Raw genomic sequence first — 16,039 nt, forward strand, 5'->3', positions numbered from 1 at the left:
TATAATAAATATGAAAATAATCAGCATTATTTATTCACAAGTCTAGATTGTTGTGATGCATTATTACTAATCAACATTTTCTGCTGTTTTCTGAGACCTATCCTGTATAGCATATCCTCTTTTAATGTTTCTGCAGACTTCTGAATTCATTCTGTTGCTACCATCATGAGTAAAGATTAGTGAGCCCATGTAAGCCCAAGCCATGGCACTACCTCCACTGTGCATGACTGATGAACTCATATGTTTTGCATCATGGGCAGATCCTTTCTTTCGCCACAATTTGGCCCTTCCATCACTTTGATAGAGGTTAATCTTTGTTCCAGAAATTTTTGTGGCTCATTTCTATTTCTTTGTGAATTTCAATCTGGCCTTCTGATTCTTACTGCTTACTAATGGCCTCTATATTTCTGCTCTCAAAGACTTCTTCAAATGGTGGATTGTGATAGCATCACCACTGCCCTGTGGAGGTTGTTGGTGATTTCACAGTTGTTTTGAGGTTTTTTTTTTTCTTCTTCACAGCTCTCACAATGTTTCTGTCATCAGCTGCTGTTTTCCTTGGCTGGCCTTTTCAATGTTTGTTTGTTAGTACACCAGCGGTTTCTTTTATTTCAGGACATTCCAAATGTTAATGTTCACATCAAACATCAGAATGGAGAACATGTGTGATCTCTGTGACTTTGATCGTAGCATGGTTGCTGGTACCAGAAGGGCTGGTTTGAGTATTTCAGAAACTGCTGACCTCCTGGGATTTTCACACACTACAATCTCTAGTACAATCTCTACACAGAATGGGGCGAAAAAATAAAAATAAAAATCCTGTGAGCGGCAGGTCTGCAGGCTGAAACATGAATATCAGTTGAGATAAGTTTGTGGCATTGAATATAGTTCACTCTATCATGTTGAATGATTGTTTACAGTTTACTGTGGGTTCTGTGTAGGTGGTAACCACCACTCTGATGCTGGAACATCGGCTGCCACAGTGTTTGTGGCCAAGGCTGGGCGAGTGTGGTCTTAACTATGGCCTAGGAGACCGGTGGTACCTCTGAAAACAAGCATGATGGCCAATAACATTATGATCATGAACACTGTATTAGTTAAGAATGGAGGACTGCAATGATCAGTTATTGCAGAAGATCAGACAGTATGTTGATGTGTTCTCAAAATATGATGACTCAGACAAGAAAAAGGGAAGTGAGAGAACAACCAAGGCCTAAGACCCAGCAGTCATGAAAAGAATGCAGGATGAAGAAGTGCTTTGATTGCAGATTATACACCACAGCCTTCTCAGTTTAGAGATAGAGAACCAAGAACATTTGAATTCTCAAGAGATGAAACCTGTTTGAGAGATTAAATGTGTTGGAAATATACTGATTCTGTACAACTTAAAATCATTTCATCATTTTATTGAATGAATACTAATTTACGGTGAAAAAATCACATGACAGAAGCTGTGTGGGCAAAAAGTGTGCATTACAAAGTGAAGACAAAACAGTAGAATTTTAAATTGAATCACTGTAAAGGCATCTCTACTTAATCACTAATTATACTCATTGACATCTCAATGACATCTCACTACTTATTTTAAAGACAGATACACAGATATATATTTAGTTTCATAATACATTCTGCATACAATGGATATAAAAAGTCTACACACCCCTGTTAAAATAGCAAGTGTTAACCTGTTAAACAGCAGGTTTTACAGGTTAAAAAGCAGGTTAAAGGCTGTTAAAACAGCAGGTTTTAACCTGGTAAAAAATGAAAGAAAGATAAAACATATCAGAACATTTCCACCTTTTAATGTAAAAATTACAACCTGTACAATGCCACTGAAAACCAAACTGACACATTTCAGAGAAAAAATATAAAAATCAAAAACTATCAGGGTCTATCAGCTTGGCACATCTTGACTTGGGAATATTACCCCACTCTTCTTTGCAAAAATGTTCCAGATTTGTCACATTGCGAGGGCATCTCCTGTGCACAGCCCTCTTCAGGTCCCCCCACAGATTTTTAGTTGGATTCAGGACAGTTGGTCAGGTCAGGTCACCTTTCAACTGTTATGCTGAAAGGTGAAAGTCCTCTTCATCTTTGGCTTTCTAGCAGATGCTAGAAGGTTTTGTGCCAAAATCGACTGGTACTTGGAGCTATTCATGATTCCCTCCACGTTCACGAAAGCCCCAGTTCCATCTGAAGCAGCCCCAAAGCATGATAATACCAGCACCATGCTTCACAGTGGGTATGTTGTTCTTTTGCTGATGTGCTGTGTTGTTTTTGCACCAAACGTATCTTTTACTATTATGGCCAAAAGGTTCAATCCTGGTCTCATTAGACCACAACACATTTTTCCACATAGTTTTGGGAGACTGGATATATGTTTTTGCAAATTTTAGCTGGGCTTGGATGTTTTGTCATCAGAAAAGGCTTGTGTCTTGCCACCTGGCCCATAGCCCAGACAGATGAAGAATACAGAAGATAGTTGTCACATATAGGGAGCAACCAGTACTTGCCAGAAAGAGCTGCAGCTCCTTTAATGATGCTGTAGGTGTCTTAACACCCTCCCTGACCAGTTTTCTTTGTCTTCTCATCAGTTTTGGAGGGAAGGCCTGTTCTTGGTAATGTCACTGTTGTACCATATTTTCTCCCTGCCTTGGAAATTGCCTTGGAAATTGTTCTGTAGCCCTCTCCTGAGTGATACCTTTGAACAATGAGATCCTGTTGATATTTTGTAAGCTCTTCGTGGCCCATGGCTCTTGCAGTAGGATGCAACCAAGACGATGTCAGAAAAATCCTACAAACAGCTGAGATTTATTTGGCGTTAATCAGAGTCACTTCAGTTGAAGACAGGTATGTACTAACTACTAGTGCAAATGAGCTTGATGATTGGTTGATCACAGCCACGTACCCAATTATAAAAAGGGTGTGCACACTTCTGCAATTAGATTATTCTTAGATTAAATTATTAGATTAAGTTTTTTTTATTTCTTCTCTGAAACGTGGTATTGTATAGGTTGTCATTTTTACATTAAAGGTGGAAATGTTCTGATATGATTTATCTTTTTTTCATTTTTTACATCATAAATACCTGCTGTTTTAACAGGGGTATGTAGAATTTTCATACCCATTGTATGTTTTAGTGTGAATAAGGTCTTAGTGCAAAGAAATAAGGTCTTAGTGCAAAGTAATTTTGTAGCAGTGCAATTAAAAGGATTACAATTTACGACTAAAATAAGCAGACAGTCACTATGCTATGTGCATCACGTAGCAGGATTGTTTAATGTTCCATTCATGTATTTGTTAATATTTATGAACTGCTTTTGCAAAAGGTAAGTAAAAGAGTAAAATGATGATATTAAAGGCAAATGTAGCAGATGTATGTGATGGTGATGGTTGATCATTCTCCACTTTTAACCTCTCTGGCAGATGTAATTTGAGGACACCACACAGGGGTTTGAATACCAATTGTTCATGGGTGCCCTCTGTCCTCTTAGCAGTGCACAGGAGCCTTGAGTGTCTGGCTCTGGCTGGCCATGGGCCCAGTAGCTGTCAATAAAAAAAAAAATAACCTGAATTAGTTGATTGATTATACATATGCATGTGTTTCCCAGTTTCGGTCTGGTGTAGCTGTGTGCTGTACAACCTATTTACAAGCTGTAATACACTTAAATTAGTTTCCACATAATGCACTACTACACTCAGTTGAATGTTTTATTGGGAGCATTAAGTGGTGGTGTGCAGAGTTTGGTTTCTTAATGTTGAGGTAATACCCAAATATGGTATAGAAAGAAAAACAATTTTGGCCAAAACCAGATTGTTCATCTTTTTTGACTGTTTTCCAGAATTCAGCCACAGTGGCATCTGATGGGTTTTCCAAGTCCGCTATACACATTAATTTAAATAGTTGTAAGTTTATGTACAACTTTACATAAAACAGGTAGGCTTTACTAATGGAATAGGACCAAATTCAAGTCATGGACAGCATAAAGGATATTTAATCCATTTTTACAAGCAGATCAGTACTGCTCTAGAGCCCCTGCACGTTCCCCTAGATATTGAACTGGTATCCTCAGGAGTTATTTTTGCATTTGATGCTATGCATTGTACCAACAATGTTTAAAAATACGGTGGCTTTGAAAAACGAAAAATTACATCATACAGAGACTAGAACCATCTAGGAGCTAAGACCTTTAAATGCCACAGCAAACACCAAAGAGATTCAGACTAGAAACTACTCCAGTGGTGGCAATTATGAACAAGTCAAAGCAAATTCTCTAGGGAGAGTCTGCATTGTTTTGGTCTGAATAAAATAAATGATAATGCAACACATTCCTTGAGCATTATAAGTTAATAATACTGATGTTATAATATTATGTTTATAATACTGATGTTAATTACTTTGTCTTTGAGGAGTTGAGACATTGAGTTAAGACACAGACTGCCTGTAAGCTCAGTAATCATTGGGATATAAGTAGTTGTGTGAAAAGGAGAAATAAAATACAGTACTGACTGTTGCCCATCTGCTGCTACAACAGCAAGCGGTAGTTCTGTATTGAGAAACTAAGCACTGATGACTCACCTCTTGGTTAGTGCAGTATTGTTAACCCACATCCACTGCTGCTTTTCTGAATAACGGAGCCCAATCCAGTACAGCATGCCCCCACTCTCAGTTAGAAGTTTCTACAGCAATGACAGTAAAGACAGAATTCATAGCAGTAAGATATACACCTTTAACCTGTCACGACAGCAGAGCACTTTAATAGTGATGTCTCTTTCAGATTTCCTGATTGAGCGATTGATTGACTGATTGATTTCTAAACCTGCACATATTCATTTCTGATGACAACCAGGTCTCCACCATGTTTCTGACATGTCTCTCTGCTCTCCTGCCAGCTTAGACGCTCCTTAGATATGAAGAAGCAGGAGTTGTCAAACCTCACCCAGCCCTTCCCACACTCAGAGCACTGATACCCTGCAGAGAAACAGCAGGTTTGAATACACAGCTCACAAATTATACACATAAACATAAACAATTCACACGAATAATAAAACACGATGACAGCATTATTATAAATAAATCACTCTAAGCGAAGAGCATTTACGATGATTATAAATCAGTACTTTTTAGCAGATGTGATGTTATAATGTTTTACCAGGGTTATGGACAGCCTGTGTTGAGGGGTACAGGTCCTGACATAGCTCGCGGCTACAGTTCAATTCTTCAGGTTCTTCAGCTTCAGGTCTCTCTGGACACTTCTGGATGGACTGAACTTCATATACTGAGGTTTGGGCATCAAGGGTACATACATATAAAACAATATGAGTATTCTATTTTAGACAGGAAACTAATTATTTATACCTAAATATCAAAGTCAGATTCTGCCTACATGCTCCCAAAACGAGAAATATGACAGAAAATACTAACAATTGACTAATTATATTATGATTATCAAGATATTTGATGTCACTATAGAAGAACAGATTAGGTATGGCTAGTTTTTGCCACCACAGTTCATCAAACACTGGAGAGGTCAACAGCCAATATGCAAAATGCATTCCTGATACATTCACAGTGAAATTATTTTAGATTTGACAAGCCAATGAAAATCAGCTCTTGGACTGCAAATTAAAAATTTTTTTTAAAAACTGAGATATCATCTTAACATTCTTTATTTTGCCTTAAATTTGGAATAACCATAAAGTAAAAAGCATTTCGTTATCTAATACAATCTCATTTTGACACAGGTTTCTTCTCAGTATCAGGAAATATATTCATCATATTCAATGCTGTGTTGCATTTGCGAGCCATCTAGTGGCAAGAACTAAAAAAAAAACAAACTGGCACCACAGGAAGTGGAAAATAACAAATAAAAAAATGGGTTTTTACTTTACAAGGTGTTACTTTGTAATAATACACTTAACCCCAAAATTTGCTGAAGGGTATGTTGTCTCTTTTTTTCCTTTTTCTTCGTTAAATTTTTCTTTGTTTCTTTGCTAATCTTTGCGGTTTGGTGCATATTTTCCATTTCCTTTAAAGGAATAGTGCATTACACTGGTTTTTGTTGTTGTTTTGTTTTTGTTTTTTTTCGCTTTTTCCCGATTGGTGGTCATAAGCTTCCATAACTCGATAGATATAGGCTACTGGCCTCACAGCTGTAGTGCAAAATAAGAAATATTTTCAATGCTGTCCTTTAAGCCGGGCATCCACCTCCATTCCACCTTCCACAGTGGGAATAAAGTGATTATAGAAAGCTAACATCCGTTATATTTTCTTTGTTTGAGTGACGGTATTTGCTGGAGCTAGATGCGTTGTTAATGTTTACCGCAGCACTAGTTTGGTGTTAGCGAGTCAGTAACCTGCTAACTGCTAACTTTTTACTTACACTTCATAGCCAGAGCCAAAACCACAGCCAGTAAGAGCACAGAGAGAATGGTGAAAACAGCGGAAATCCTCTTGTACAGACAAACTCTCCTGTAAACATCTAAAAATAAACAGAAATAAACAGTGAGCTCAACCCATGGCGTGTAGAAACAAAAGAAGCTAGTACAGTATGTGTTTGTGTGTAAAGTGTTTGTGTGTAATGTTTTCATCCTTCACCTGGGGTCGGTTCCTCCTTCGAGTCTCCAGACACTTTCACATCCGCGTAGGGCCCGAAATTACAAAATTTAATGTACATGGTGGAATTTAATGCAACTCAGAGAGCTTTAATGAACAAACCTCTCTCCAGGTGTGTGAATTTTTGCTGCGTATGTGCTGAAGCCTGCTCTTTTCTCTGTCTCGCGCTCTCTCTCTCCCCCTCTTTAATACATTATGCACGCGCAGCCAGTGGATGCCCCAATGGCAGGCTCTGTGCTTGTTTCCATGGCAACTTCACGGCCTGTGCCGGCCGCTGTTTCTGGATTGTCCCGAAATAACAAGATCAAATTACACTTTTTTTTTTTTTTTTTTAGGATGCCGCAGTATTTTGGCATACACTGTAGTACGAGTAGGCGCAGTTTAGGACTGAGCCCGAGTCTTAACCTGATTTCCAGAGTGCTTTGGAGTCGTTCTGCCTCATACTGATGAAGTAAATGTGAATGGTCCTCTTACACACGCCTCCTGGTCTCTTAACATCAGTTAGCTCTGTGCAGCACTGCGTGTATCTGTGCCAGGGAACTGATCCACTCACTCTCTTAGCTGTGTTTTCAATATCTCAATAACAATTACTGGCTCTGAGAAGGTTGTCTGAACTGTCTGGGCTTTCCAGGAAAGCTTTCTTTAGAGAAATTTACAGTACACTTACCACCTTGTTCAAGAGAGAGGTCAAAGGAGAATGGCGAGACTATGGTAACTCAGATAAGCACTCTTTACTACACTGGTGAGTAGGTGAAGATTGGAAAAACACCAGGTGGCATTTTTGCAGTCTTCACCTATCCAGTGCCCATGATGAGGTTGGGGCTGTGGGACGGCCCAGTGAGCAGTGAGACCGTTTTTGATGCTCCTTAGGAGCGTGCACAGGTCCTGTTGGGACCTAAGAGGACATTGATATATTATGAATATATGTCGGCACACTCTGTGCTGACCTCGTGATATCTTTTGTTCTTCTTCTGTTTTGTTCTAATAAACATGTTTGGAGTACATACACGCCGTGAAACACGTCAAACGCCACTTCTGTTCTCTGCTGGCGCCTTTGTTTCTGCAGATCTTGCATATAGATAACTATAAATACTCCCTGTCTGCCTTAGTGAACTTTGAAGAGCTTTGCTACTCAAACACTGACTTTGTGTGGTTCTTTGGCACTCTCTTCCCCAGCTGGTACAGAGGTTGTGGCAGCAGCACAAATCCAGACTGCTTCCTGATTCTAAGTGAACCCAGGAAAATCTATCACTGTTCCTGGCTGGCAGAAGTGGAACTTGATGTGGTCTTCTGCTGTTGTATCCCATTAGCCACAAGGTTCAGCATGTAGTGCATTCTGAGATGCTTCTTCTGCTCATTCTGAGAACTCTCTCTCACTCAGTGTTTTTTGTTTTTCACACTATTCTGTGTAAACTCTGTAGACTTTTGTGCATGGAAATCAAGTGAGATCAGCAATTTCTAAAATACCCAAACCAGCCCATCTGGCACCAACAACCAGGGCACAGTCTGAGTCATATTGAGAATATGAGAATATTGAAGACCTGGTATCTTTGATTATATAGCACTTTCAGACACTATCAGTATCACTATCAGTAGTCTAGCCTAAACAGCTGCAGCTACTGGAAGACAAACAGAGCTGACCTTCTAGTTTAGTGGTAATGATATACCAACCAGCCCATTTACTATATACTGTACTATATTATAACATGCTTTATGCCTCACTGCCGATGAATTGTCCAGTCTGATTGGTCAGAAGTAGTGGTAGCAGTAGGTCATTGGCAGCTCAGTGGTTAAGACATTGGGCTCCTGCTCAAAAGGAAGCAGGCATTGCTTGAGCAAGACATATAATCATTGATATCGTAAAGCTTTCTAGGAGTAGATGTTCATTTAACATTCAGGTAAGGAGTATCGAGTGTTGGTGCTTTGTAACAGCTAGTAAGTTGTCCACAACAGGAAAGTCTTCAGGACAGAGGAGTTTCTGGTCTTTCTGATTTTTAGTAAATTGATAGTAATAATATAACTGATAGAAATAAACCATTCTGGGCTCATAACAAAATGTCTGGTGTCTGTTCCTCTTTTTTTTTTTTTTATTCTTTTTTTTTTTACTTTTAATTTTTCAGAGGCTGTAACTTAGATATACGAGACAGCTGGACGTTTGCAAGGATCTATCTTTTTTTTTTAACGTCTCCCATTCACCCTACATATAATCACCTCACATAAAACACAACTTAATTGTGCCACATTCTGAAATCATTTAAGCCTTTTGTTTAGTTAAGTACATGTCTATTTTAGATATTACCCAATGCTGCAGTGTTGTTTACCTTCATTGTGTTTTCGAGTGGAAGCAGGCATTGCAGCCAAACTATAAATTTCTTCTGTTGGATTCTTCAGTTTGCAGTATGCATTAGCTTCTTCTTCTTCTTCTTCTTCTGCCTCTATACATACTGCATGTATGTATGCATGTATTAATAAAACTATATAAACTATACTAGTACTACTACTACTACTACTACTACTACTACTAATAATAATAATAATAATAATAATATTAGAGCATTGTTTTTTAAATTTCCTGAAACATTTTGTGAATAGTGCTGACTTTGTTAACCAAAACAGGATGTTCCCATGAAATGGTTACTGAAAAAAACACAAGGGCAATCAAATGCTAACATTAGGGGGAAATTCTGTGTTTGCTGGGTACCGTTTTAGAACCTCAGGGAAAGAAGGGGATCCGTGAGTTTTACCACTGCTTCCTACTGCACGTACACTGGTTGTCGCGCTGATCTTGAATATTGAAGACCTGGTATCTCTAATTATATGGCACTTTCAGACACTATCAGTAGTCTAGCCTAAACATCCACAGCTACTGGAAGACAAATAGAGCCGACCTTCTAGTTTAGTGATAATGATATACCAACCAGCCCATTTTCCATACTATAACATGCATTATGCTGCAGTGCTGCTGAATTCTCCAGTCTGATTGATCAGAAGGTGTTGATGACTTTTCTGTACAGCAGCTCTGACAATAGTTCTAGCTGCAAGGTTTATAGTAAGGTGTTTGTTCTAATATGTTCCAGTTTTTATAGTAACAGCTAATTCACAATAGATTTTATGGTGGACTCTCCACATAATAAGGTTAGTAATAAACAAATTACAAACATGCTATTTAACAAAGAAAAACATGTAATCATTGATATAGTAAAGCTTTCTAGGAGTAGATGTTCATTTAACATTCAGGAAAGGAGTATCGAGTGTTGGTGCTTTGTTGTCCACAACAGGAAAGTCTTCAGGACAGAGGAGTTTCTGGACTTTCTGGTTTCGATTAAAATTGATAGTAATAGTTTAATTGATAGAAATAAAGCATAAACTATTCTGGGCTCATAACAATACAGATGGCGCTTCTGAAGCATGAAATTCCCAGTTATGGGTCAGTATATTAGCCGCTAGTACACTGAATTTTCACTCAAGAGCCTGAATAAAAAACTCAATAACATTATTGCACTCTCCACTTCAAATCTTAAATCTAAATCCCAACCCTAAAACATGACACACTAGTTTTAAGAGAAATAATATTTGTCATATCATCACAGCATGATTAAATAAAGAATCATTTGCTGTTGGCCCGTGAAGTCACTTTCCCTCAATGTCTGGTGTCTGTTCCTCTTTTTTTTTTCTTCTTTTTTTTTTTTACTTTTAATTTTTCAGAGGCTGTAACTTAGATATACGAGACAGCTGGATGTTTGCAAGGATCTATCTTTTTTTTTTAACGTCTCCCATTCACCCTACATATAATCACCTCACATAAAACACAACTTAATTGTGCCACATTCTTCGATCATTTAAGCCTTTTGTTTAGTTAAGTACATGTCTATTTTAGATATTACCCAATGCTGCAGTGTTGTTTACCTTCATTGTGTTTTCGAGTGGAAGCAGGCATTGCAGCCAAACTATAAATTTCTTCTGTTGGATTCTTCAGTTTGCAGTATGCATTAGCTTCTTCTTCTTCTTCTTCTTCTGCCTCTATACATACTGCATGTATGTATGCATGTATTAATAAAACTATATAAACTATACTAGTACTACTACTACTACTACTACTACTACTAATAATAATAATAATAATAATAATAATAATATTAGAGCATTGTTTTTTAAATTTCCTGAAACATTTTGTGAATAGTGCTGACTTTGTTAACCAAAACAGGATGTTCCCATGAAATGGTTACTGAAAAAAACACAAGGGCAATCAAATGCTAACATTAGGGGGAAATTCTGTGTTTGCTGGGTACCGTTTTAGAACCTCAGGGAAAGAAGGGGATCCGTGAGTTTTACCACTGCTTCCTACTGCACGTACACTGGTTGTCGCGCTGATCTTGAATATTGAAGACCTGGTATCTCTAATTATATGGCACTTTCAGACACTATCAGTAGTCTAGCCTAAACATCCACAGCTACTGGAAGACAAATAGAGCCGACCTTCTAGTTTAGTGATAATGATATACCAACCAGCCCATTTTCCATACTATAACATGCATTATGCTGCAGTGCTGCTGAATTCTCCAGTCTGATTGATCAGAAGGTGTTGATGACTTTTCTGTACAGCAGCTCTGACAATAGTTCTAGCTGCAAGGTTTATAGTAAGGTGTTTGTTCTAATATGTTCCAGTTTTTATAGTAACAGCTAATTCACAATAGATTTTATGGTGGACTCTCCACATAATAAGGTTAGTAATAAACAAATTACAAACATGCTATTTAACAAAGAAAAACATGTAATCATTGATATAGTAAAGCTTTCTAGGAGTAGATGTTCATTTAACATTCAGGAAAGGAGTATCGAGTGTTGGTGCTTTGTTGTCCACAACAGGAAAGTCTTCAGGACAGAGGAGTTTCTGGACTTTCTGGTTTCGATTAAAATTGATAGTAATAGTTTAATTGATAGAAATAAAGCATAAACTATTCTGGGCTCATAACAATACAGATGGCGCTTCTGAAGCATGAAATTCCCAGTTATGGGTCAGTATATTAGCCGCTAGTACACTGAATTTTCACTCAAGAGCCTGAATAAAAAACTCAGTAAGCTTACTGCACTCTCCACCTCAAATCTTAAATCTAAATCCCAACCCTAAAACATGACACACTTGTTTTAGGAGAAATAATACACTGCCTGGCCAAAAAAAGGTCGCTGTTTGGGTTTAAATAAGCAAATACTTAAGAGCCTATGATTGGATGATTACTGCAGTGATTATGTTTCAGCTAGCAACAATTCTTTTAACCTTAACTGATGGAGTGTGTAGCTTCTCATTTCTTAAACAACCATGGCAGATTACATATCCCATGGTCGTGGAAAAGATGTTACTGAAGGGAAAAATTGTTGGCCTGCATCAAGCAAAGAAAACAACTAAGGAGATTGCTGAAATCACTGGAACTGGGTTATGAAATGTCCAGTGCATTATTAAAGCCTGGAAGGATAGTGGTGAACCGTCAACTTTACAGCAGAAACGTAGTCGGAAAAAAATCTTGAATGATCGTGATCGGAGTTCTTTAAAACACTTGGTGATGTCACATCGTAAAAAAATCAACAGGAGAACTCACGGCTATGTTTAATAGTGAAAGTAAGAGCATTTCCACACGCACAACGTGATGAGAACTTACAGGATTGGGACTAAACAGCTGTGTGGCCACAAGAAAGTCATTTGTTAGTGAGGCTCATCATTAAAAATGACTTCAGTTTGCTAGGGAGCATGAAGACTGGACTGTGGAGCAATGGAAAAAGGTCATGTGGTCTGATAAAATCAGATTTACCCTATTCCAAAGCAGTGGGCGTGTCAGGGTAAGAAGGGAAATGGATGAAGTGATTCACCCGTCATGCATAGTGCCTACTGCACAAGCCTCTGGAGGCAGTGTTATGATCTGGGGTTGCATCAGCTGGTCAGGTCGAGGCTCAGCCTCATTGTCTGGCAATAAAATGAAGTCAGCTGAGCACCTGAATGTACTGAATGACCAGGTTATCCCGTCAATGGACTTTTTCTTCCCTGACGGCACAGGCATATTCCAGGATGAAAATGCTAAGATTCATCAGGCTTAACTTGTGAAAGAGTCGCTCAGGGAGCATGAGGGATCATTTTCACACATGAATTGGCCACCACAGAGTCCTGACCTTAACCCCATTGAAAGTCTTTGGGATGTGCTGGAGAGGACTTTACGGAGTGGTTAGACTCTCCTGTCCTCAATGCAAGATCTCAGCCAAAAATTAATGCAACTCTGGATGGAAATAAATGTTGTGAAGTTGCATAAGGTTGTTGAAACAATGCCAGGACAAATGCGTGCCGTAATCAAAGCTAAATGCAGTGCAACAAAATATTAGATTGTGCGACTTTTTTTTTGGCCAGGCAGTGTATTTGTCATATCATCACAACATGATTAAATAAAGAATCATTTACTGGTGGTCACTTTCCCTCAATGTCTGGTGTTTGTTCTTCTTTTTTTTTTTTTTTAATTTTTCAGAGGCTGTAACTTAGATATATGAGACAGGTGAACGTTTGCAGGGCTCTATCTTTTTTTTTAATGTCTCCCATTCACCCTACATATAATTACCTTACATATAACACAACTTAATTGTGCCACATTCTTCGATCATTTAAGCCTTTTGTTTAATTAAGTACATGTCTATTTTAGATATTACCCAATGCTGCAGTGTTGTTTACCTTCATTGTGTTTTCGAGTGGAAGCAGGCATTGCAGCCAAACTATAAATTTCTTCTGTGGATTTTTTTTACCTTCTGTTCCTTCCATTTTGCTTTTCTGTGTATCCTCATCATCTTGTACTTCTGCTGGGGTAAGCTCTGTCATCTCCACCTCAGTCAATTTCTCTGCATCCATGGTCTCTCAGTTTCTATGCTTTCTTGTGTTTCGTTTTCTTAACCAAATTCCCAGTGCCCGATGCCAGGCATGAAAAAAAAAAAACCACACACACACACACAAAAGGGGCTTATGTAACTACTATAATAGTCTTTCCTTCACAAGATAAGTACTTCACACTTCCTCATCACACTTTTATACTAACACACCATCCAGACACTTCCCTCTTCCTTTCACTGCTGCATTTAATGAAAAAAATTATTGTCACTCCTTGTGACAAAAGGAAATTTCTATTTAATTGATTCTTGGGATTGTCAGTTTTTCGAATAAACTATTAGAAATGACCTCCTTAACAAAAAAAATCCCTAGCTTTAGGCAGAAACATGGCTAACTTATGTAGGCTCCCTTTGTCCCGAGCGCAGCGGCATCAACAACCCTTAAAGTCAGCAGCCCGAACAGCAATTACACAGATACTAACCAAAAGTGGACGGTACCACACAGGCTTAGCAGAGAGTGGCTTATCAGTCTCAGACAGGAGAACAAGCCAGAGAGAAACACTAGTTTGCACATTAGTGGTGTCTCTTCTAACAACCCACTCTTTTAATCGGCCACATTCTAGCTACCAACCTGCCTTCTCCCTTCCCTCCCTCCAACCCTTCAACAAACTTCCATGTACAAGCATCTGTGTTCATACTAGCCTCTGGTTGAGCCTGCCTTATAAAGATAACTAAAGACAAATTTAGTTTTTATAGTTTTTATTTTTATAAAAACAAAACTGATTTTTTTTAAATGTGCTATAAGTTTCCATTCACCTAACCAGATTCTCTTTAAGAATTTGATAGCATGATGCACGATACATATGCAAATACCTATTAATTAGCATTATGTATACACCATTATAGATCTTGTAGTGTAGTGTAGTGTAGTGTATTGCATTATAGATCCATTATAGTGCAGTACTGCTAATCCACATTTTTGCTATGTCCTGAGACCAATCTTGTAGAGCATGTCCTCTTTCTGAACTACCAATGTTTACGGTAATAAACCTACCTAGATTAACCTTTACTGATTGGTCAGAAGGTGTTGATTAGTTTTCTACAATGACAGCTCTGACAATAGTGCTGGCTGTACTTCAAATCACGGGTTTCTGTTAATGGTCTTCTTCTAATATGTTATCTTTTGGATACTAACAGCTCACTTGCAGTGAATTGTGGTGGATGCTCTACAATCATTCAAAGCTAATAATAAATGGATTCAAATACGTATTGTTATTTAACAATTTTTGGAAGGAGTCTCCAGGGTTAGTGCTTTGTAACAATCAGTAAGTCTTCCGCCATAGGAAAGTCTTCAGGACCAGGGAATTTGCACTTTGCAGTTTCTTGGTAACATGACAAGCTGTGAATTTTGTTCTTACTGACTTTAAGAGAGAGAAATATTTTATTGTCCAAATTACAAATTGTAATCATTGGCAAATTGCTGTGGTATAAAAGGAATAAAACACTTCAGGGTGTGCTATTATTGAAAGAAAAATAATCATTTTCAGAGAGACACAAGGTAGTTTTTTTTAATACTTTTTTAAAATGCAGATTTGACAATTTTAACATGAATAGTAAATGTGACGGAGGATGAGTTGTGTCCGTCTATAGGTTTAAGTAAGCTTATAGTGGCGACTACTGTTCCTCTTTGCTGATACCATTTGTCCTTACCATACACTGCCACAGCTTTTAATACTGTTCCCCTTGAAACATTTAATAACTGTTCCTATATTATGAAAGATGAACCTGCAGTTCGGACTCCCACTATCTGGCTGTTTTGGAACTCTGAGTTGCCTCAGGTTGCTTTGAAATATCACTTCTCAAATTGTTAACAGTCAGACCTCATTAAAGCTGATATGTTGGCAATATATCGGTGATTTAGTCACTTCAAACTCAAGGTAGTTTTTGTGGTGTTTTACATACACTATATGGCCAAAGGTTTATGGAAACCTGACCATCACACTCATACTGTACGTGTTCTTCCCCAAACTGTTGCCACAATTGTATAGAATGTCTTTGTGTGCTGTAGCATTACAGTTTCCCTTCACTGTAAGTAAGAGGCACAAACCTGTTCCAGCATGACAATGCCCCTGTGCACAAAGCTAGGTCCATGAAAATATGGTTTGCCAAGGTTAGTGTAGAAGAACTTGAGTGGCCTGCACAGAGCCCTGACCTCAACCCCACTGAACACCTTTGGGATGAACTGGAACACAGACTGTGCACTAAACCTTCTCAACAGTGCCCAAACTCACTAATGCTCTTGTGGCTGAATGGACAATCCCTACAGTCACACTCCAAAATCTCGCGGAAAGCCTTCCCAATAGAGTGGAGATGATTATAACAGCAAAGGGGGACTGGAATGGGATGTTCAAAACACATATATGGTTGTGATGGTCAGATGTACACAAACATTTGGCCATACTGTATATTTACATAGTTCAGTAAGTTCTGAATTTTTGATGTGTTTTGTGCATATCACACACTTGAAAAAAATAAATAAAAACCCACACCAGCACAACAACACAGCATATC

At 38.3% G+C, this 16,039-nt stretch overlaps 1 protein-coding gene across 1 annotated transcript; it reads right to left on the reverse strand.

The window, feature by feature from the left end:
• Positions 1 to 1,387: 1,387 nt before the first annotated feature.
• Positions 1,388 to 6,816, reverse strand: LOC113542547 (natural killer cells antigen CD94). Its single transcript, XM_026940149.3, has 6 exons — positions 6,596 to 6,816; positions 6,381 to 6,479; positions 5,151 to 5,276; positions 4,818 to 4,969; positions 4,577 to 4,677; positions 1,388 to 3,543 (listed from the first exon to the last, which is right to left on the reverse strand). Exons 1-6 carry the CDS (start codon positions 6,672 to 6,674, stop codon positions 3,408 to 3,410), a joined length of 693 nt encoding a protein of 230 aa, XP_026795950.2. The 5' UTR covers positions 6,675 to 6,816; the 3' UTR covers positions 1,388 to 3,407.
• Positions 6,817 to 16,039: the final 9,223 nt, after the last annotated feature.

The sequence above is a fragment of the Pangasianodon hypophthalmus genome, chromosome 1 (genome assembly GCF_027358585.1).
Source record: "Pangasianodon hypophthalmus isolate fPanHyp1 chromosome 1, fPanHyp1.pri, whole genome shotgun sequence".
Classification (NCBI taxonomy): domain Eukaryota; kingdom Metazoa; phylum Chordata; class Actinopteri; order Siluriformes; family Pangasiidae; genus Pangasianodon; species Pangasianodon hypophthalmus.